The 23,755-nt window shown below is 47.7% G+C and overlaps 1 protein-coding gene across 22 annotated transcripts in view; it reads right to left on the minus strand.

Moving 5' to 3' along the window:
- The window catches only part of Plekha7 (pleckstrin homology domain containing A7), a 191,148-nt gene that overhangs the window by 55,649 nt on the left and 111,744 nt on the right, over window positions 1-23,755 (minus strand). For 19 of the 22 annotated variants that reach the window (XR_006074700.2, XR_013044320.1, XR_013044321.1 and 16 more), the window contains 5 exons: window positions 15,261-15,347; window positions 5,772-5,883; window positions 4,967-5,071; window positions 1,501-1,573; window positions 318-418 (listed from right to left, as the gene is read on the minus strand). Coding sequence is in view for 19 of the 22 variants with exons in the window: in XM_015997366.3 (XP_015852852.1) it covers window positions 318-418; window positions 1,501-1,573; window positions 4,967-5,071; window positions 5,772-5,883; window positions 15,261-15,347 (478 nt within the window). In the remaining 3 variants the exon portion in view is untranslated. Of the gene's footprint in view, window positions 1-317; window positions 419-1,500; window positions 1,574-4,966; window positions 5,072-5,771; window positions 5,884-12,663; window positions 12,788-15,260; window positions 15,348-23,755 lie in introns of those variants that run through there. The other 3 variants (XM_076550739.1, XM_076550695.1, XM_015997370.3) reach the window with 2 other exon arrangements.

The following is a 23,755-nucleotide window of genomic DNA, read 5'->3' on the forward strand; positions in this document are numbered from 1 at the left end:
AACTTCACGACTGGGGTGATGACCTTTTTTTTTTTTTTTTTTTGTAAAGAAAAATTAAATACTAATAAAAAAAAAAAAAGATAGTGGCTCCAGTACATCAATAGGCTATGTAGACCAGACCAGGCTGGGATGACAGGTGTGGGCCCACCATGCCTGGCCATGATTTTGTTCTTAAGTCATTTACACCTTGTTAGCCTGAGTCTGAGACTCTAGCCTCCTAACTTCCTTTCCCACTCCCCCAAGGCAGCTGCGTCCATGAAGGTGTTCCTGAGAACACTGTTTCTTAAGATGACTGACTGACTGAAGAAGGACAATACCTTAAAGGAGTACTTGCGGCTTATCCGATCCTCCGGGGCCACAGGGGAGATGACGTAGCTGGGCAGAGGGATGCTCCCGAGAACTGCTTCTTCTCGGCTGTCTTTGGATGGAAAAACACATGAGAACAACATCTGGGAATCCTGTCCAGGCCGCATCTCCGCAGCCTGCACTGTCTCCTTCCCTCGTACCAAATGCTTACCAGCACCTCTGCACTAACGGGGCCACAGAAGTGAGGCCTGTGGGCACTTTCCCCGAGGGCAGAGAGCACTGTCAGCCCACCCTGCCACGTGCTGTGGAGCAGAGACAATAACTGCACTTCCGTTCTACCCTTCCTCCCCTTCACTCACCAGCCACCCATCACTGCAGAGTGAAGAATTAGCCTGCTGCTCTTCCACTGAGACACACATGCCTCCCCACCAGACACGACACCAAGCCCCACGTGCCCGCGCTTTTGTGACAGCCCTTGCATCTGCCCACCTCCCCCCCTTCAGTCTCATCTCCTAGGATAATCCCTATGCAAGCTTCATCCAGCCCACACAGATGTGTCTGTCCTTCCACCTCCTTCTGCATCTAGAACTTTCCTCAAGTGTGTCTTCTCCTCCCATGAAGACAAAGCACTATCCACCCTTAAAAGTCAAATGCAAATCCTAAGTCTTCTGAAACAACTTCCCAGAATTCCCAGACAAGCACTTGCTATCTCCCCTGAGGAACCCATGGACTTCGGTGTCTTCAGAAGCACTCAGCAGAGTCTACACTTGTCCTTCTCTTCTGTAGTCTGAGATTCCACACTGCCTAGTCCCTGGCTTTATACTGAGCTCCATACATGCTCGAGTGCCCTGTCCAGTGCCACAGGAGACACCCAGACACGGTGATTCCACTGCCTCCAGCTCCCCAGGGGCCTCCAAGGTAACCTACGTCCAACTGGGGCAAAACCCATGTGACTCTGGGTCTCGAGACCATAACTGACTCTTACTTGGATTCAACAGCTTGAACTTCTGGGGCCTGGATGGGTAAAGCTGAAGTCACCAGCCATACACACCAGATAACATTCTTGCAAGGCAACAGGCAACAGTTAGCTCAGGCCACTGCTCCAGCAACGAGATTTGAGAAAGCTCCCATTTGGACTCCCTCACCAGTCTCTCTAGCACAAAGAACTCTTGGTGCTCTGAGACGCCAGCTCACCTTTATAATAAAACAAACAGTAATCAGCGAGCACAAACCACCGTCTTTTCCACAGCCTCATCCCGGAGCTGTCCTGCAAAGCACAGACAATCAGTCAGGGCAGCCTATTCCACTCCACCCTCCACTCATGTAAAACTGCTCCCGGAGCCAGGACTGCCCACAGCCACTCTTTTACATTGTTATTTTTTTAAGATGGATTTTGGGGGCTAGAGAGATGGCTCAGCAGTTAAGAGTAGCAATTGCTCTTCCAGAGGACCTAGGCTCAATTTCTAGAACCCAGATGGCAACTCACAACCACCTGTAATTGGAGTCTCAGGGGATCTAACATCCTTTTCTCGTCTCCACAGGTACCAGGTATGCACATGGTGCACAAATATACATGCAGGAAAGATGCCCATGCACTTAAAATAAATTTACACATTTAAATGTATTTAAAACCCCCATCTGTATGTGCATGTGTATGTATGTGTCCATCCACAGGGGTGTCAGAGCCCCTGGAGTTAGAGTTATAGGCCATTGTGAGTCACTGATATGGGTGCTAAGAACTGACCTCAGATCCTCTGCAAGAGTAGTATGTGCTCTTACCCAGTGAGCCAACTTTTCAGCTCTCTCTCTCTCTCTCTCTCTCTCTCTCTCTCTCTCTCTCTCTCTCTCTCTCTCTCTCTCTCTCTCTCTCTCTCTCTCTCGGGTTTCCCTGTATAACCCTGGCTGTCCATGAACTCATTCTGTAGATCAAGCTGGCCTCAGACTCAGATCCACTTGCTTCTGCTTCCTGAGTGCTAGGATTAAAGACATGTGACACTACGCCTCTTTCATTTTCTTTTGCTCTTTTATTTTGTTTGTAATGAGATGGTCTCATGTAGCCCAGGTTGGCCTCAAATGCTGACATTGAACTTCTAATCCTTCAATTCCACCTGCCGAGTGTTGGGATTATCGGTGTGCTGTTCACACCACTCATGGTTTACGTGGTCCTGTGATCCGGTCCAGGACTTGTGCTTGGCCTGCATGCACTCCACCAACTGAGCCGCATATCTGGCCCCCATATTCTCTCCTCTTCAATAAACCAATGAACATCTTATTGAATAGCTATTCTTTGACCAGGACATTAAACTTAGACTAACTGATGGCTTAGATTTCCTCCCTCTTTCAATGAGTATCTTACTGAATAGCTTCTCTTTAAATAGACATTAACTTCAACTCACTGATGGTTTATCGCAGGAAGTAAGGTTTTCTGGTCTCCTAGGAACAAATTATTATAACCCATTTACTTCTAGAAAGGAAAGTACAAAAATAGAAGTTAACTACTGATAACTATTAAAAATGAAGTGTTTTGGTTTTGTTTTAGGATCTAGGCCATAAAATATCTTCACTCATTCTGATTAGAAAGTGAAATTACATAGTATTGAATAATTTTAAGTTAGGTAATTGAAATAAAGCTCTCAGCTAACCAATTCCATTCTCTACCACAGGACTGGATTTGTTATTTTCTTTCCAGACAATGTAAAGGTGTGAATTCTCTTTGCAATCAAATTTTGTCATAATAGAAGTTGAAAACAAACCAAAAAAAAACAAACAACAACAACAACAAAACAAAACAAACAAAAAAAAAAAACTTGGTCACAAGGAAAATAGCAACGTTAGATGCCAGTTTCTCCAACGCCTAGGAGACTCTCAGAGGTTGGGTTTAGCTGGTTAAACACCTTTCCTTGAAGCTGGAGAGATAGCTTAGTGGTCAAGAGCACCTGCTGCTCCTGCAGGGGACCTGAGTTCAGGTCTCAGAATCACGTGATAGCTCATAACTGTCTGTAACTCCAGTTTTAAGGGATGAGATGCCCTTTTCTGGCTTCCATGGACACTATGAGCATGGTACACATACATACATGCAAGCAAAATATTCATACACATAAAGTCTTTTCCTACTCAGAAGCTTTTGATAGGCTTGAAATAAAACAGAAGAACAGTTTCCAACCCTAAACATGACATGGGGCTGGTTTGCCATGCATTCCCATCCCCCAACACATACTAAAGTACCAAAACCAAATTGACTTTATGTTGTCATCTGACGGTCAGTTCTATAATGTGCAAACTGGCAAATGATTTCTACAGTCTAGATAGGATTTGCTTCCTTTTTACTGGTAGGCCTTTAGCTATCCTCCATATATGGTTCAAATGCCACTTTCTGGGGGAAGCTTCCTGGGCTGTGCGAACACAGCTCTTCCTTCTGCTAGGAGTCTGCAAAGCTCTTGAACAGACCCATCATGGAAGCAGAGCAGCAAAAGGGTGGGAGGTGGGAAGAATTATTCACAGTCCTTTCCCTCTCCTGCCACATTTCCAACCAGTGTCCTTATTTAACGGGGCAAGCCAGATTGGAGAATTACTCAGAGAGAGAGAGACATGCAAGTAAAAAGAGCAGAGCTGTGAAAGGAGACATGTGACCAGAGGCAGAGGACGGGGTCTGGGACTTCTCTTCCACAGGAAGGGGCCTCTAGAACCCTCTACACAGTGTACAATGCACAGCCCTCTTCACAAATGCTCTCCTCAAGTGGGTTTCATTCCTCCTGGAGTTTGACTGGCTTTTGTAGATGGTGGTAGGGGACAGACAGTGTGATGTGAAAGATGCTTTCTTTGTTTCCCTCTGCATGTGATGAGTTCCTGAGGGAACCTATTTACCTCTTCACACATGCTGTGTGAGCCCCACAAAACATGGCACAGACATGGGGAGCAAATGAATGAAGAAACGGCAAGGAGAAAAGGAAGGGGCCCAGGAGACATAGTTCTGGACTTAGGAGCTCGGAGCTGGCTGGAGACCAGAGACAAAGCAATGAGGGTGGTGTGGGGGTAATGAAGATGAAGGACAGCCTCAAGAGATGGGCTAAGCAGATGTGGGAACAGCAGGAGTAGGTGATGGTGCTGAGGTCTCTTCCCTGCACACCTGAGAGGTAAGTGATGACTCCTTATTACTAACATCCAGGAAAAGTGGCTGGAGAGAGGGTGGAGCAAGGAGCAAGTGGTGAACTTGGCAGATTTGGATTTCCACACACTAGGGAGCTAGCCATACCCCCCAGGTGAGGAAAAGATACCATTTGTAGCCAAACGATAACAAAGGCCCTAGCACTAGGAAGACAGGTGCTGGCTGACTCTTCCACCCCTGTGGCCTGGGCTCTACAACACAGCCCTCTCTCCTTCATCTCTATCACCCCACGCCCCATTGACCAACCCCCGGCCACCAAGAGCACCAGGGGCCAAAGTGGTGAAGCGGTTTTGGGGAGAGAAGCTGCAACCCTTGAGCAAACGGCTCACTCATAGACAATGAACAGGTCACTGGGCACAGTGGGCAGAGCCCACCTGCCCCAAACAAATTCAGGAACAAGAAGTTTCTCTAGCTATTCACAGCCTCCCCGGGCCGAAGGAGAGAGAAGCAAGCAAGATCCATTCTCCCACCTCACTCCCACCACAGCCTCCTCACCTGCTTGTGCAGCCAGCCCCTCACCACCACCGGGACATTGAGGTTCCTCCGAATGGCCTGGTCTCTCTTCCCAAAGCTGTGCACTTTACTGCTGGACTTGACGATCTAGGAGAAGCAGACCTCGGTTCTAGCAGCAGGGACTTAGAGGGGCACACACATGCTTGTGCGTTAGGAGGGCTGTTGGTGTCTCCGGCATCCTTTAAGTGACAGCACCTTCTCTCACTGCGGGCCCTTGGTCACAGCGTCCCTCCCAGTCAAACAGCAAGCCCCGGCCGGATACAGCAAACTTCTCAACTGGTTCACACAGAGAGAAGTTAAGGGATTTTCCCATTAACGTTAAGACCTGCTGCCTTGGCATTCAGCAATGAAGCCACTTTTCAGTCCCTGACTTTGTCAGTATCCAATACTTGGTCCATCAATCTAGTTTACCTGTCTAAGTCAGAGATCCTACATTTTGAACAAAAACTTCTGGGCATTTCCCTTCCTCAAGCCTGTCTGTCACGGAAACCTGCCAGGATCTAACGCCATGCCCACGTGAACAGAAGTGTTGCTTTCTGAGTACACGCCAGGACAGTGAAGAATGCACTCCAGGAGCTAGACACCAGTCTTGGTCCATCAGCAACCACCTGTTTCCTTGGACAAGGGCCACAACCTCTCTTGGGCCCCATTTCCTGATCTGTAATTTTGGGGGGGCATTTCTTATGGGTATACCCCACAAAACTGTGATAATCAAATGGACTTCTGGTTACAAAAGGGCTTGGAAAAATATAGAAGGGAAGGAAGAACCCAGTGACCAGGGGCTCACCTTGGGTCCAGGCTTGGCCTCCAGGGTGGACGTGGTCCCAGCCGTGGATGTCTCACTGACCATGCTGGACGGTCTTTGGTTTCTCTCTTGCTTCGACATGTGTAGGTGTGGTCTGCAGGGAGGTGCAGGGGAATCCAGTGAATATGTGCCCAGCTGCAGAGTGGGAAGTCCAGTCTATGACCTGTCCCAAGCTAGAGCTGGTTGCTTGGCCTCAGAACAACTCAGGTCCCATTTTTTTGGAGGCCGTCTGCTCCCAGACTGTAGACAGAGGCCACAAAATCCACCTGTCCCTGTGCTTCAGGGAACTAAAAGATGGCAGATGGACACACCAGCACAGCCAGACATCCCAGAAAAGGGTGCGCACCGCATTCCCTGTCTGTGGTCCTAAGGTGCCCACACTCATTCTCCTACTAGGGTGTCCCTGGCAACTGCTCAAGGCACACAATACTCTTAACAGAAGGAGGGAGTCATCATACCCTACACACATACACCTCCACTTCCCCGACTCCCAAAAGAAGCTGTTTATAATTAGTAACAAGAAATCACTTGCGCACACATCCACACCCCCAGATATACACAGAGAATGCTTACATAAACGCCAGTGGGGCTTGCCTCCCAAAATAGACTACTCAACAAAGAGTCCTATTCTGGGAACACTCCATTTGCCCCAAAATAGAGCCACTGGAGATATTAACCCCCAGTACCGTGAGTGGATAGCAGGGAGTCATGAAGTACATGTGAGACCACTGTAAGGAACCCTAGTGCTTCCCCCATCAGCATCCCAGCCACATGGACTTCCTGCCGAGAGGCTCTGGGAGGACCAGAGCTTGGCGTACTACTCTAAAGAGATGTGGAAGAACATCCTTCTCACCTGCCTTCCGAGGAGCCCACATCTGTACCAGTCTTTCCTACACAGAAGTGTAAATGACTTCACCCAAGCTCAGTACCCATCCTTGAACAGCATGATGCATGATGGCAAGACCCTGCCAGCTCCACAGTCTATAGGCTGTCCCTGAGCAGGAAGCAGAAACCATGGCGTTCCTTGGCTGAATTTTGTCTGCTGCTCCAATACGCAGCAGGATCCAGGCAGGTGATTAGCATGCAGACTACATACAATATATTGAGGCTTCCTGCTTCAGGAGTTGAGAAAAAATTACTTCAGAGGACTTAGCTAGGACCCTGAAAAGATGGAGTTGGAAGATTCAGGCCAGACAAAGCTGAAAAGAAAAGTGCTCAAAATGTCTCACATCACATACTTTTACAGGGTGTGATGGAAAAATTCTAGTCTTCACCTAGAGATACCATGCTCCCTTCAGGTACCACCATTGCTCAAAGGACATGGATCCTTGTAGTGCTCTGGGTCACCACACCAAGACTGCCCCAGGAGGGGACTTCTCTGCAGAAGTGTGTGGCTGTTATGCCTCCTCTGTAGCAGGCATCAGCTTCCCAGTGGGTCAGCCCCATGAGATGCTCAGCAGTGGCAGACGCACTGCCCACCAGGCAAGCTGGCTGACTCCATATCAGCCAGGCTCATCCAGAAGCCCTGCCCACGGCTTCCATCCCAGCCAAAATATTGTTACTGCTCCCTGCTCAGATGGGGAATGTCACCAGGCTTGGCTTCGCCCTTGGCAGAGGCCATGGTAGCAAAATCACAGTTTGGGGGTGGGAAGAGGCTCTGTGAGCCTGTCTTGTCCTATCTTTCCTCTAAGCAGGACAATCAACTATTTTCCCAGAACCTGCTCCTGCCCAGCTTTCCAGAGAGAGGGACAAGGAAGGAAAACTCTTGGGTTGCCTGTTAGGGTGGTTATACCTCTCCACTGAAATCTAAGACCCAACGGGTAGGTGAGACAGGATAAAGGCGCTTGTTTCCAAGTCTGAGGACCCGAGTTCAATACCTGGGACACACAGGGTAAAAGAGAGAACCAGTTCCTACTAGCTGTCCTCTGACCTGCACAGACACACACATACACAGACACAGACACACAGACAGACACAGACACAGACACACACAGACACACACACACACACACACACACACACACACACACACACACACACACAAATTCAAGATATAAGCGCCAGCCTCACAAAAGGTTTATCTGTGACTTAAGTTCAATTATTTTCCTTTGAGATACTAATAGAAACATTATAGGATATTAAAGAAAATACAAGAAAAAGCTGAATGGTGAAGGGAGAAGGGGGATCCCCCATAGTCCTGCTACCTAGAGCAAAAATATTTTAACATTTATTTATGCCTGTCCTTTCTGATATGATTGCTTTGATTTTGGGGGGGCATTGTTTTGTTTGTTTGCTTGTTTTGTTTTCCTCTGTAACTGTGATGTGTTCATGATCTTATTTATACCCAATGTTTTAAACTATTTTAACATGCAAGATACAGTGACACACGCCTTTAATCCCAGCACTCAGGAGGCAGAGGCAGGTGGATCTCTGTGAATTCAAAGCCAGCAGGGTCTACATGGTGAGTTCCGGGACAGCTAGAGCCACATAGTGAAACCTTGTCTCAAGGAAAAAAAAAATGTACACACACTCATACACTTTAATATAAACATTTTCCCCTTCACTTTTTTTGGAGGGGAAGGGTTGAGACAGGGTTTCTCTGTGTAACTGCCCTGGCGGTCCTCAAACTCACAGAGACCTGCATGATTCTGCCTCCTGAGTGCCCCATCACTTTTAAATTATCCAAATCATCTTAAATAAACATGACACTCTTTATGACAGCTCCCTCATGCCCTCTCTACAGGACAAAGAAAAAGACTATATGGATTTGTGGCTGGCCCAGGAAACCTAAATGAGTGAGTGCTTTGTGGTGATATTGTGTTCCCCAGAATATTGTGCACCCTAATAAACTTATCTGGGGTCAGAGAACAGAACAGCCACTAGATATAGAGGCCAGAAAATGGTGGCACACACGCCTTTAATCCTAGCATTCCAGAGGCAGAGATCTGTCTGGATCTCTGTGAGTTCAAAGACACACTGGAAACAGCCAGGCGTGGTGACTCAGGCCTTTAATATTAGGAAGTAATGGCAGGAAGAAGAAAGGTATATAAGGCTTGAGGACCAGGAACTAGCCTGGTTAAACTTTCACTCTTTCGAGAAGCATTTCAGCTGAGATCCATTTGGATAAGGACACAGAGGCTTCCAGTCTGAGGAAACAGGACCAGCTGAGGAGTTGCGAGGTGAGGAAGCTGTGGCTTGTTCTGCTTCTCTGATCTTCCAGTGTTGACCCCAGTACCTGGCTCCAGGTTAGGTTTTTTATTAATAAGACCTTTTAAGATTCCTGCTACAGCGCTTTGCCATTTCTTAGCCTTAGTCTGGCCATTTTACCTGGCTATGGGTGCTAGCTGGCTGGGAGTTCTCTCAGCCAATAGCATGAGGAGAAAGACAAACCTTGGTCACAGGTTTGGTGAGAAGAGGACAGAGCTCCTGCTGAAGGAGCCAGCGATAGAGAGATCTTGTTGGGAGAAAGACTGGTTATAGACACAACGCTGACCTCTAAGAAACAGTGAGAGGCAGGGGAGGAAAGGAAAACCCCAAAGCTGCCCTAGAGAGGTGACTATGTTGACTACTCACACCGCAGGAAAGATCCGCACTCAATCAACAGCCTTCAGTGTTATATGCAGCCTGACCCAGCTCTCTGAAAGAACAAGACACACACATCCAAGACAAGGCTGGCCTTCAGAGGATGTTTGCTAGATCCCCTCACCATGGGTCATACTAAACGATGACTATGAAAATGACCACAAGTTATTTACTAGAATCACAACTAGTAACCCATTTCATATCAAAAATAGACATGAGAATGTATCAAAACAATTTTCTCAGCTGGATGAAAAATTGGCACTCCTGAAAGCTTCTAGAGTGGTTTAACCCCATTGATTTAAGCCTAGGAGCACCCATGATGTATTAATGAAGCCTCCTGAATAGAAAAGCCAGAAAACCCAGAATGAGTGAACAGGGAGTCATTCAACAGAGGAGTTCTGGTCCATTTGCTTCAGCTAGGCTCACTGGACAGGCATGCTCCCCACTGAAGCATGCCAGTATGGCTGGGCAGACATACTGATCTGTCCTCAAGTCCTCAGCCTGGATATACTCCACTAGTAAGTTTCACCCAAGAAATGTCCCCAGAAGACATACAGTTCCCCATCAGCATGCCCTCGGGCACATGGCATCCTACAAAGGACACCACAGAACCTGCATGCTCAGACTCTTACTGTCCTTAAATAAGACCTATTCACTCTAAGCCTGCTTGTTGGGTTTCTGTGCTGTCTGGATTCCCAGTACAGTGGGATGGTTGAAACAAAGACCTCCCTTTCCCTCACTTAAGCTACATGAATGCAGATTATTTTGCTGCAGGGGTGTGGGCTGAAGTTCAAAACAGTGAGCTAAACTTTGAGCTCAGCTGCCTCCTGTCAGAAGCAAACAAAAGAAATGAAGAGTAGACAGAATCAGCCAGGAGAAGCCCCACTGGGAAAGGGCTGGATTCTACCCTGAAGAAGTGACCTCCTCTGCCTCCAGACAAAGTGCACATACCCTGACGGGCAGAGCAAGAACCCTCATAAATATGGAAGCCATTTTCTCTGAGCACTGGCATATCTTCACAGCAGGACCCCGTCCTTCTGCAAGTCACTACAGACATGTCAATCAAGCCCGAGGGACAGCTACACTAAGTACAGCAAGCAGGGGAACAAGGCAGAGCATCAGGAACAGCTAAGTGCCAGGAGCTTTCCTCGAATTCTCTCGGCTACGCAGTCAGTTTCATCACTCGTGCTTTGAAGATATGAACATTCAGCCCCAGAGAAATTAATGACTTGCCGAAAGCAGCAGCTATGTTCTAAAACCTGGGCTTACTCGGGAGTCTGAGGCAGGGGAATTGAAAGTTCAAAGCTGTAGGGTGAGTTCCTGGCAAGCCTGGGCAACTTAGTGAGAGTCCATCTTAAACAGTTAAAGGGGACTTGATGTAGCTCGGTGGTAGGGTGCTTGCCCACACATGAAAACCTGGGTTCAATCCCTAGTACTGTAAAAATGAAAGTTAAACTGGGTGGTAGTGGCGCACACCTTTAATCCCAGCACTCAGGAGGCAGAGGCAGGCAGATCTCTGTGAGTTCAAGGCCAGCTTGGTCTACAAAGTGATTTCCTGGACAGCCAGGGCTATACAGAGAAACTGTCCAGAAACAAAACCAAACAAACCAAAATTAAAATTAAGTTAAAAGCAATGAACTGGATGGGGTCTGCCATAAAGAGATCCCAAGTGCCAAGTCCCAAGGTCAGTGAGACCTTGGCTATAACAGCCCCAAGGCCAACCCCCAAACCAGGGAGCCTGGGGTGGCAGAAAGTGCAAGAGCAGAGATAACTAGATTTCAACTGAGCTTCGACGTGTTTTGACTCTTCCACAAGTCAGCTCTCTGGGCCTCAGTTTCCATTTTAAATGGGGTGAAAACCACCTCTCTTCACAAGGCAGCTTGTGCATTGAGACGACCTTCTGAGAACCAGGAGGTGCTGTGAGATCGGCACAATTCCTGTGTCACCACTGGAGGCCCGGAACCTAAATCCCACCTACAGTTTATTTTTACCACCAAGCCACTTCTCTCCAGAAAGCTCAAGATGCCAAATGATTAGCTCAGACCACAATGGTTTCTTAGCAACGCATCACCTGCGACTTTTTTTTAGTCAAAGTATAGAAACTATGGCAGACTTCCCTTCTAGTGGTCAAGGCAATGGCTGGACGTCAGCCGGTTAGGGAAAAACAGAACTCTATTGGGCTGGGGATATGGCTGGGTGATTGTGTACTTGTCTAATGTGGACAAGACCCTCAATTTGATCCCCAGCACTGAAACAAAACAAAACAAAACAAAACAAAACAAAACAAAACAAAACAAAAACACCTCATTTCATGTTATTCCATGAATTTCTAGATAAATGGAACCCCAACTTCAGACTCTGTTCTCAAGGATTTCAAAGACAAGGGAACTCAGCTGAGTGACGGCTGTGAATGGGGGACTGCATGCAAGAGTGGGTACACTTGTAAACACAAGCACACATTTGAGGAGCACAATCTACAATGAGGATGATGGGGGGGCAGGGGAGGAAAGGAGGGGGGCAGGGAGGGAGAGAAAATGAGTTGCTGCCTGCCCCATGCAGGCAGACACACCTTCATAGGGCACTTCCCAGATGAAGAGACACCACCAACGCTTACTGTCAACTCCCATCACCCGGGGGAGGCTGTCTGACACGGGATTTCATGCAGCAACTGCAGCCTCATTCCACTACAGCTCACTATGCGCTTTCCCCGTCCCCCTCAATTCCTTAAACACAGGCTGGCAAAGAGCCCAAACAGCACCCCCTCACCTGGCATGAAGACAGCTCTGACAGTGGTGCCCTCACCCCTCAATCAGAGCATTGTCCTGAACTTGGCATCAGAGTCCCCAAGCGGGACTGCCTTGGGCTAGTCTCTTCCCCTCTCCAGACTGTCTGTGCAGGATGGGAGGCAGACAGGGACCTCTGAGATGCTCCCATTCTAATCTGCCCCCTTCCAACCTGCCTGCTGCTCCTGCCTGCTCTACCAAGCAGCTACCCTTCTCATCCGACTACATCGTTTGTTAAATGGCAATCAGAGCAATTCCCGGGGTGTAGAGAGGGGAAAGAAAGGGACTAGAGAAGTCACAGGAAGAAACGAGACTTCTGTATTTGAGCAACAGCCTCCCTTCCACACAGCAAAGCCACCACGGCTGCATATTTGGCCAGCAGAGAAGAGCCGCAGACGTGGGCAATAACTGCATTCCCAATTGACAATGCCCTTCAAAACATCCACACCAAAAACTGCCACCAGGCCCTGAGCGAACTAAGGGCCCCATTCCCATGTCTCTCCCCTTACCTGTGACTGTCACAAATGCTGTCTGAAAATCCGGAGAGGAAAACCAGTCAAGTTTCTGTATCTGCTTGCCAGGTATTCGCATTTCTCCTCATCTTTTCTGCTGCCATGGCAACCAAATGCAACAGGCAAAGCTAGCCCAAGACTATCAGTGTCTGGAGACAAGGTGCTGGTTCTACCAGCAACTGATGGCAACATATGAGACTCTGACAGCCCAGAACCCCGAGGATGAGTGCAGGCTGGCCTCCTGAAGGGGGAGTGCCTTCTCCCCATGTTCACTCGCTCTTATCTCTGGCTGCCAGCTTTTACCAACATGTAGCTGCAGGAAGAGCAGGAGACAGAATTGCCTAGCAGCAGGAGATTCCCACCTAAGCCCACAATCCTCACCGGCTTCAGCAGAGTTTTGTCCTGAAACCCGTTAAATAAAGCCTCTTCTGCAAAGGGGTCGAAGTTCAGTAAGAGACCGCCTACCTTCAGCAAGCTCAGATCTCTCTTAGAGCTGTCTTCAAACACCTCTCACAACATTACCGGCAATTCCAACCAGTGTTTGCTTTCCAAATACACAAGTGGGAATGGGAGGACAGATGAAACTCACTGGGCACAGGGAAGGGCAGGCCAAGTAAGGGTCCCCTGGGTGAGGACCCCCAAGGTAGCCCACATGCCTTGCAGTTAGTTGCTCAGTACAATAGTGGGTTTCTGAACTTCCAAAGCAAGTGCACTCTCTCTTAACCCAGGCCCCACCTCCACATGAAATGCTTAGCGGAGTCTGGGGATTGGTGTACAATCAGCTGCCGTCACTGCTCAGGAATGCTTCTCTCTTCCCCAAAGCTGTAGAGGCACCCGCACTGAGGAGAAGAAAGCATGTGCCTGTGCTTGAAGATCAGATATGGAAATCACATTCCTGGATCTTCCAAGTCCCTTGTGTGTAGGTAGACCTGTTAGCTACTGTGATGGTTAGCTTTAATGGTCAACTTGACACAACTCACCTGCCAGGAGAGTCTAGATGTGGAGTTGTCTACATTGGGTTAGCCTGCGGGTGTGTCTATTGGGGACTGTCTTTATTAAGTTAACTACTATAAGAAAACCCAGACCACTGTGGGCAGCACCATCCTCTAGGCAGGAGGTCCTGAATCATATTAAGCGGGGAAAATCAAGCTGAGCATAAGCAAGCAAGCAAACAATCATGCACACATTATTTTATCTCTGCTCTTGAATATATGTGCTATGACTAGCTGCTTGGCTTGATTTCCCCATAGCGACAGACTGCAACCTGGAATTATAAACCGAAAAAACCCCTTTCCCCACTAGGTTGCTTTTCTGTCAGGATATTTTATCACGGCAACAGAAATAAAAGTAGGACAGCCACAAAGGGCCAGACACCCACTGATGTTAAAGACATTCAGTGAGCATCAGAAAGAGGCTTCAGAAGGGTGGCCAGCTGATCGGTCATGAGCGATGAGGCCCTGTAACACAGTGCTGGAGAAGGGTTCCTACAGAAAGACAGCAGAGGAAGCTTGGCGTCTTCGAAACAAGCCTAACGTTACTACAGGTCAACTCCAGCTAGAATCTCTACGCAACAGTGATGTAGCCCGCTCAGTTAGCACAAAGAGTACAGACTAGAGTTTCCTCCCTGAAGACCACTGAGCTGGGCAAAGATCTGCTTCCTCTCCTGTAGACCCCAGCTTTGCATTCCTACTAGATGCCTTTAGAGGTTAGGTTTACAAGCAATTGTAGCAAGAGAGTAGGATGGAAATTAGTCAAAATTAGCATATGAAAGAAAGACTGGAAATCCTCTCCATCAAGGTTGACATGCAAAACAACAACAACAATACAACAACAAAAAACAAAGTGAGCTATCCATCGACCCAAAGCCTACCATACTGAAATACACTAGTCCCAATCCTCTGCAGGGCATCTGCCATGGAGCCTTTGATCTGTTTCCAGCTCTGGCCTGTTTCCACACTTGGAAAAGCTTTTCTCCCTTAGTAAACTTTTCTGTTATTATCTACTATCTCTACCCAAATACTTGTTCATGGACAAAAACCTGGCTATTCCTGAAGGTAGCCCTGGCACCCAATCTCACCTCTAACACCTTCCCACCAGATGAGAAGTCCATTCAGAGCACAGCTAGTGCGCAAGGTAATGTCTCAGAAGAAAGGGGATTTTTTTTTTTTTTTTTTTTTTTTTAAAGATTTATTTATTATGTATACAGAGAGGGCACTAGATCTCATTACAGATGGTTGTGAGCCACCATGTGGGTGTTGGGAATTGAACTCAGGACCTCTGGAAGAGCAGTCAGTGCTCTTAACCGCTGAGCCATCTCTCCAGCCCAAGAAAGGGGTTTTTTAAGAGACTATGATTACCACCACAGCACATCCCGCAGCATCTCTCCATACCCACATCCTCTCACCAGGCATGTGAAGATGGAGAAATAAAACTCCTCTCACTTTGAATCAACCAATCCACTCCAACACCCTCTACCTGACCACAAAACAAACAAACAAACCACAACAGCAGAAACAGCCCAGCAAGTTGTGTTTTGAGTTCATGTCTCCAAGCTCCCAAACTCTGCCTAAGTAAAAACATAAAGAGATACTTACTCCTCCTCCTGAAGAATGAATTCACTGTTTTCTGGAGAAAAGTGCCCAGTCACAGGATGCCTGAAGGTTGTGGTCTGCTGGTTGTGGCTAGGGAGACAGAGAGATGAAAAGTCATGTGAATGAGGGGACACCAAGGACACCAAGAGATCAGTGTGCCTAGGGAGGGACCTAAGTCATCAAACATTCCTCAGGGAAGGAGGAACATGGCTGGCCTGGAACTCACTACACATGTAGCCCAGGCTGGCCTCAAACTCATACAGATGCCCAGCCTCTGACTCCTAAGTGTCCAATGTTTGTTTTTGTTTTTTTTGAAACAGGGTATAGCTACATATCTTTGGCTGCCCTAGAATTTTTGTGTAGACTAGGCTGACCTTAAACTTTGGACAATTCTATCTCTGCCTTGCACATAGTGGAATTACAGTTATGTGTTACCACGCCCAGAAAAATACAATATCTTAAAGACACAAAGTTCCAATACACTGAAACACTAAGGAGAAAAAGTATCTTTAAGATAGCACAAGCTGATACAAGAAGGAAGGCAAAGAGGCGACACTCTCAACAGCTTCCCCACACTGATGCCAGGGAAAGAATCCCAAGAATTCACCACCCACCCAGCAAATCCTATCTTCTTAAAATTCTCCTGCTGCACCAAATGTCTTCAGTTCACTGAAGGAATGATAAACGTATGGGCATGTCTCTGCAATTGAACACGCCCTGCCCGGTTCCAACACCCAAGCCTTCTACCACCCTTTTGAAGTCAGGAGGGGCTGCTTCCCAGCCAAGCTGACAGACTCGGTGGTGTGTAGGTGTTTTGTGTGTTGACAAAGACTGCCCGGAGCTTCAAAAGATGCGGAGCTGGCTCTGGAGGCTGCTGGGTTGTTTCACAAATAAGCAAATAAACGAATTTCCTTTTTCAAAAGAGAGTATGATGGATTTAAAAAGAATTTCCCAAGCACAAAATCATACTTGCTTTCAGATTTTTATAAAATCTAGAAACAAACTAACAAAAAGCACCTGTGGCATCATTATGTGTGGAAATCTCTTTCCAAGGTAGTTTAGGGTTTATTTTTTGCCTTCTATTAAAAAAAAATAGTATTTTTTAAAAAGAATTTTTGTTACCACATTTGTTTGTTTGTAGGTGGGTGGGTGGGTGGGTGGTAGCACATGTGTGTGCCAGGGCACACAAGTGCAGGTCAGAGTGCAACTTTCGGGAGTCAGTTCTCTCTACCTTGTGGATGGGTCCTAAAGACTGAACTGAGGTCATCAGGAGTAGTGGCAAGTGCCCTTAACTGCTGAGCCCATGTTGGCAGAGACTTTCTACATATAAAAATATGTTGCAGGTTGGAGAGATAGCTCAGCAGTTAAGAGCAATGGCTGTTCTTTTAGAGATTCTGAGTTCAATTCCCAGCAACCACATGATGGCTCACAACCATCTATGGTGGGATCTGATGCCCTCTTCTGGCATAAAGGCGCACATGCAGACAGAACACTAATATGCATAAAATAAATAAATCTTTTAAAACAAAAACAAAAAATGTTGCTCTTTCAGTTTTTATATTTGATATTAACTTTCTTTTTTTTTTAAAGATCTTCAAGTCAACGTACAAAGTAAAGGTTTCCATCGTGGTTTTTCACTACATCTAACTCCCGCAGGAGAAACACTCTGATGCAGATGCCTTCCTTCATCTGAATTACTGAGTAAGTCTAACATATGGACATAATCTTTTTCATACAACTTCAAAATACACTGCCTGTGTGTGAGGCGTTGCTGTGGATGCAGGGGCCCAGGGCAACAAAAGCATCCCCACTCCCCGACTCCATGGTACTTCTGTTTAGACTCTGATACTCTTTTAATGCTGGATATTTTAGGGGTCCCCTCCCACTATAATCAGCAACTTTGAGCATAGATGCCCCCTCGCCCCAGTTCAAATTATTTCCTTGAGTTAAAGCCTCTGAAGTAAAATTACTAAATCCAAGGGTATGGGGCCCTTTTTAAAAGCTCTTAACACAGGCAGTGAAGAGACTTTTTGCTGTCACAGCCAATAGGTCATCTCAGTTTAGTGATGTTAAGATGTTAGCTTCACCCCCTAATTGAGCACTGAGCCTCTCTGGAGATTAGCGTATCAACATCAGCACAGCACACAGGTTAGGAAGACAATCACTAAAAGCCCAAGACTTTCTTTACCCTGTCCTGGTGCCCGATGATGTAACCTTAGCACCGGTAGCTAGAGCGGCCCAGGTCCTAACAAGCCATCAGACCAGGCTGCTTGCTAATTGACCCAGCCACAGAGAACCACCCCTAACAAACCTTCAGTCATCCCAGGGAGCACAGCTGGCCTCTCAATTCCCATTCCTATTCTTGGACTAGCCCACAGGATCCTATGACCTCATCTGGCAGGCAGCAGCCTGGGCTTCCCAAAAAGGCAGCTTTCCAGTTGGGATGGGAGCAGCCCCCTGCAACACCTGTTCCAGACAGCCTTGCATCACATTCAAGGGTTGGGCCTTATTTGCACCTAGCTTTTTTAGAGTCATCTCCAGGAAGCTTGAGAATGTAAACTCTGGGTCGGTCCCATTTGCAATCTGGTGGGAAAATACCCTGCTCGAGAGAACAATCAAGCAGCAGCGCTTCTAAAATTCAGAAGCACTTTACAGTCTACAAAACATTTGCTCACACACATTCAGCTATCAGCACACCAGCTCCACATTCTGTAAGAGAGAAAACTGGGCTGAGAAGGTGAGGGGTGTGCACAAGCCAACTTCAGGGAAGAACGTGGAGACAGGGCCTGAATCTAGGTCGTTTGTGACTCCCATGCCTTCTACATGATCAGAGCCTAGTGGCTTCCTGATTATGGTTAGAAAGCCCTGCGGGCAGGGCATCGGAAACACAGTGCCACCTCCATCTACTCCTTCATCTCCCTTGTGCCCAGGGCCAAAGTTCTGAATGATACTTGTATGGCAATCAGTATCCCCCAAGCAGCCTCTGCTCCTATCATAAGGTCATCTGATGGACCCTCTGGTAGACCAGAGCACAGGGCAAATCTTTTATGTGCCTGGAACAGATCCAGCAGCCAGTGGTCACCTTTTCTACACACAATGTCAACCCCAAGGGCAACTGCTCTGCTCCCTATCCCCAACTCATGTCATCACAATAAACCCAGAGTCCCAGGCTCATGAATCCGGAGCTACAAGGTGCTGGCGCTTAATTCAAAAGTGCAAGTGCTCTAACACTAGAAGGAAGATGAGTTCATCGGACGAAAAATAATTGTTGCCTGGTCACACCTAGAGCAGCCCTCCAAACTCCCTCCCCTAATATGCATGCTGCCCTCGACGCCAACACTGCCATCCTCAGCATCAGCCTTACCAGTCTCCAGCTGCTCACTTTTATCATCCAACACTCTCAGGTAACCAAGGAGGTCAGAGACACAGATCATGTTATTTCCATGATAGAAATAAGAGAAATAAGGCTCCAGATTATGAGATATTATCAGAATTTAAAAAAACAAAAAAAGAAGACATAACCATTGGGAGAGGAGATGGACCCACAGGGATGAACACAGCCTAAACACTGGGGTCCTGAAATGTCACCACTTTTGACTGGATGTACCCAGCTTGCTCCTGGCAAAATTTCCAGCTCAGCACTCTTTGAACAGAAAGACACGAGTAAGGTCCCTAGGCTACACCATTCAACCTTAATACCAGTAGGGTAAGTACCTGTTGTCACCAGGCCATTAGGGAGAAAAGCGAGCCCACAAGAGGTAGACAACTGGTACAGACACAGTCAGCTACTGTCCTCCCTTACAGCTCCAGGCCACCACTGCCCAACGGAGGCGTCCTGGTACAGAAGCTTGGAGACTGCAAGTCCAGTCATGCTGCAGTCATTGTCCTCTTTGGCCCTGAAACTCCAGTCTGTTTCCTGATCCTAAAACCCACAAAGAGTCGCATGTCCCATCACCCTGACTCAAGAAGCATTTTGCAGGCCTGTACCGACACATCCCTGAAAGACCTGTCCTGAAACCTGACTTCCCACCTCGCTCCTCAGTATGGCAGACACCGCCAGGCTGGGAGCCAGGCGGCTGGGTTCAATGGAATAGACACTCTCCTCACACAGGAGTTTCTGCTTCTCTTCAGGCTACTGAAAATAATCTGCCAAGTGATTTAAAACACAATCTAGTCTTCTTTTTCAAATCCCACTCTTTTCCCCAGAAGTGGCCTCTCAGAAAGACCCGGCAGCCAGTGCGACCTGGAAAGGACCAAGAATGAAGGGAAGGAAGGCAGCAGGAATAGTAAGCACCCAGGTAAACAGGCACACCTTCACAAAAGCCCTGGGCTGGGAAGGACCACAGCTGCCCCAGAGGGCTGGCAGCAAACACAAGAGCCTTGATAACAGAATACAGAGGACCATGGAGAAGAGGTTGCTGCTCACCTGCACCACAACACACAGGGCTGGTCAGAACACAAGGGCCTGACAGCTTCTTGCAAAGTTTTGGGAAGGTGAATTTTTCATTCCTATAAAATGAGCATAGACTGGTGTGGTGGCAAAGCCTTTAATCCCAGCACTCAGGAGGCAGAGACAGGAGGATCCCTTAACTGGAGGCCAGCCTGGTCTGCAGGAGCAAGTTCTACGGCAGCCAGGACTACACAGAGAATCCCTGACTTGAAAAATTAAAACCAAAATGGGGGTGGGGTGGGGCAGTGACTTTGATTAGTTAAACATAAGAGTTCCAGCTATTTATGTAGCAAATTGATTTCTTATTGATTTTTTTTTTTTTTTTTTTTTTTTTTAATGCAGGGAGCTCTGGGAAAGCTGTGACAGACACTTGACAGGAGGTCAGAGCCCACGGCTGAGTGTGGCTCTCTGAGGGCTGTGGCACTGGTATGTGGAGTGTGACAGATGTGCTGTCAGCCCCAGCTCTTATCTGGTCCTAGCTATAAAAAGAAGAAACAACTTTAAAAAGTAAGGAAAGTATCCGGCCAAAGTCAGAAGAGGGTCTCATCAAGCATACTGAGCAGTACCTGTCAGTCTCCTGTCCCCAAGCTTCCAACCTTCGTGTGCTTCCCAGAACACTGGAGAAAGCAGTCGCCCTCAGGCTAAGGCCACCTTCAGCATCGCCTCCAGCCTTCTTAAGGCACATTTTATCTTTGTGCTCTTTGTGTTTCAGCAGAACTAAGGATTGTGGGTCACCTAATAGTGCCCCAGAAAACGCTCAAAACTGAAAAGTGAAACTCCACAGATGAGAAGAATTTGCCTTAACTACATCAGCTCTCATCTGGGCTCCTCAACAGAGAGGTTGTAATCAAGAGTAGAAACCATCTTCAAGGGCTAGGGATGCCTCTCCAGTGACAGTGCTTGTCGAGCATGCACAAGGCTGTAGATTTAGTCCCCAATGCCATGAACAGGCTACGGTGGCCCACACCCAGCATCCCAACACCGAGGAGGTGGAGACAAGGTCAGCAGTTCAAAGAGATCCTCAGTCACATATCATAAGTTCCAGGCCAGCCTGGGCTAGATGAGACTGTATCAAAAGAACAAACAGTATCTTCGACTTGCCAACATTTCCTAAGCTCCTTTTGTTTTATTTTATTTAGCACTTTTACTAATTTGTTCACTTAAGAGGAAGTGTCACCTTAATGTGGCACTTCTTATGAGAATGGTCTTTCAAGTTTGCAGATATTTCAACATTGACAACAGCTCTCACCACACGGCCACTCCCCTGCCAGCCCTTCTTCCTGTAGCCTGGGAATCAGGCCTGGACGGTCCAGCCTGCCTATGGTCCCATCCTGTCCCCAAGGGGAAGCTATCCACTCAATACTAAACTATCTCAACATGTGCCTTGAGCGACCAGCCAGCCCAGAGCTTTGGAGCTGGGGCTGGGTTCAACTAAAGCAAGCTTCCTCACATCTCTAAGCCGTGGCTCCGCCATTACAAATGCAATTTTAAAAGGTTCCTAAGAAATTTAAAGAGGGGCTAAAAAAGGGGCATGCACACTTAAGCACATAGATGGCGTTCAATGTTTGTTTAACCCGACTGAGCCTTGACTATGGCAACAACAAACAGACACCTAAGATTTAACAAAGGGAGAGAATAAGCCGTCTTTGCCCCAAACCAAATTCGTCCAGTACCAATGTCCTCAAACACTGGAGGTATTCCCTGTTCCTTCTCTACCTTAACTTCCTCTTGTGATAAGCATGTGAGCTCTCCTGGCTTCTCAGAGATGCTCTGCATTTACCCTCAGCGCTCCACCATCTCCACCTGCTTGCCTCTGGCCCACATACCACCCCACCCTCCCCACTCCCATACTAGGGACTGAACCTAGGGCCCTGGAAAGTGAGGCAAGTGCTCCATCACACAACTAGATCTCCAGCCGCCTTTTTACTTTTTACTTTGAGCCAGGGTCTCACTAAATTGGCCTCGAACTCACTTTGTGATCTGGGCATACTTTGCAGTTGCAATCCTCCTGCCTCAGCTTCAAAAGCAGCTGAGATTACAGCCTTGCAAACACCAGGCTTAGCTTTTATCTCCTAAGCATATCCTTGGCTTTTATCTCAGCTTTTGTGAGTTCCCTGGAAGTTCTCATGGGTTCATGACAAGCCCCTCCATTAAATACTGGAAGCACAACACCATCCAGAGTGAAAATAAGCTCCTTGCCTTGGCTTAGAAAACCCTAGAAGAGGGGCCAGGGCTTGAGCTCAGGTGGCACAGTGCTTGCCCAGCACACACAAAGCCCTGGGTTCCATCTCCAGTGCCACATAAACTGGCATTGTGGCACACACTAGGAGAAGCAGGAGGCGCACGCAGAAGCTCAAGGTCATCCTCGACTACAAAGTGAGTTCCAGGCTACCCTGGGCTACACTAGAATCTATCTCATAACAAACAAAACCTCAGATGACACGAGCCCTACCTAGCAGCAGCCTCTTCATATACTACTCTGTCCCTGCCCTCCTCGTTTCCTGAACACCCAGTCTTTCCTACTTGGCAGCCTCTGTCCTCTCAGGCGGCACGCTCCTTGCCTGTGTCCATGGAGCCGGCACCTTGTCCTTTAGACCTGGGCAGGGCTATCACCCCCTCAGCCCTTCCCACTGTCACCTCACACCGCATCAGCCTATTTTAGTTATTAACAGCTGTAATGTTTCTCACTTACGTGCACGTGCGATTACTGTGGGTTCCTTTGACTAGCATGCAGTCTGGCCTGTCTCTTTACTGCTGTATCAGTTTGGAGAGGTGTCTGGCACCGGGGAGGTGCTCAGAAGTCCCTTCTGACTCAATGAATGAAAAAAAACTAAGGAGGTTCTGAACTTCAAGTGAGCCTTCCAATGAGCTGCCTAAGCCTGCAGAAACCAGAACTCAGGCCACGGAGACAAGAACCTAACAATCACTGGCCATCAAGATGTAGCTGCCTTCTACTGGCACCCAGAAGACTCTTCAGGCCCACAAGAGAAGGTTAATACCCTCAGTGCAGAAAGCAATGGATCAAATGCCCGAGAGGAAAGTGCTGAGTGGTTAAGAACACACAGGATGGGGGTGGAAGTATAAACACACATCACCTGTCTCCCTTTTATGAACTAGACAGAGGTGGGGTTAAGCTCATAGTTCAGGGATAGCTATGAAGGCTCTTGCATTGTTCTCTGCCCCCCACAACTAGTACTTAACCTCCAGTCTTCACCACCTGCCCATCCTCGGTTCCTTGGGGGCTGGCTCCTGTAATTCTTGTGTTTTACCTAGAGCATGGCAACAGGGATGCTCATGTGGGAGGCACCAAACTGTTACCTTGGGCATGAGTATCAGCCACCTTCAGCAAGAGATTGTGCAAAGCCTATCAACCCACCACAAAGCCCCAAAGACGGGTGAGTGGGCCAGGGCTCCCAGGCCCTGACAAAGGATCTTATGCCAGTGCTGGAAGTACCCACTCTCCCTGGGGAGCCAGAAATATAGCAGTACTGGGCTACGAGCACCCACACTACTCACACTACAGACATCTGGCTTACACTCACCCCAAACTAGGCAGCAACTTGAGTCCAGCCAAACCCTGGGGCCGCCACCTGAGGGATGCTCAGGTACTGCCCTTCCTGTATAAAAGGCATAGAGAGAGTGGAGTCTGCCCACCTTGAAAAGAGGTAGCTCTGTCCTTCTTGTCCCCTGGATAGAGCAAACTGATAACTTCCAGCATGATCTAGAAAGCTCTCTCTCACACAGGCTACAGGTTTTACACATCTACTCAGTGGCCACTCCATTTGTAAAATACCTCTTCCAAGCAAGTAACCTGACCGAAGGAAGCCTGCCTGCATCCCAGATCCCACAAGGGGTTGCATACCTAGAATTCCACCAGCTGAATAGGGAGTTGTAATTTTGGCTTCCTGTGATCATGAATGAAAAGATTAAAGGCAAACTCCTACTAGAATGAGGAAATCAAATGCAGACAGCCCTTCCCCTTTTTGAAGGAAGTTTTCAGAGAAACAAGGTAATAGAAGCCAGTATCAGCCTTGTTAGCAGTGACTCC

This window comes from Peromyscus maniculatus, chromosome 1, assembly GCF_049852395.1.
Source record: "Peromyscus maniculatus bairdii isolate BWxNUB_F1_BW_parent chromosome 1, HU_Pman_BW_mat_3.1, whole genome shotgun sequence".
In the NCBI taxonomy this organism is placed as follows: Eukaryota; Metazoa; Chordata; class Mammalia; order Rodentia; family Cricetidae; genus Peromyscus; species Peromyscus maniculatus.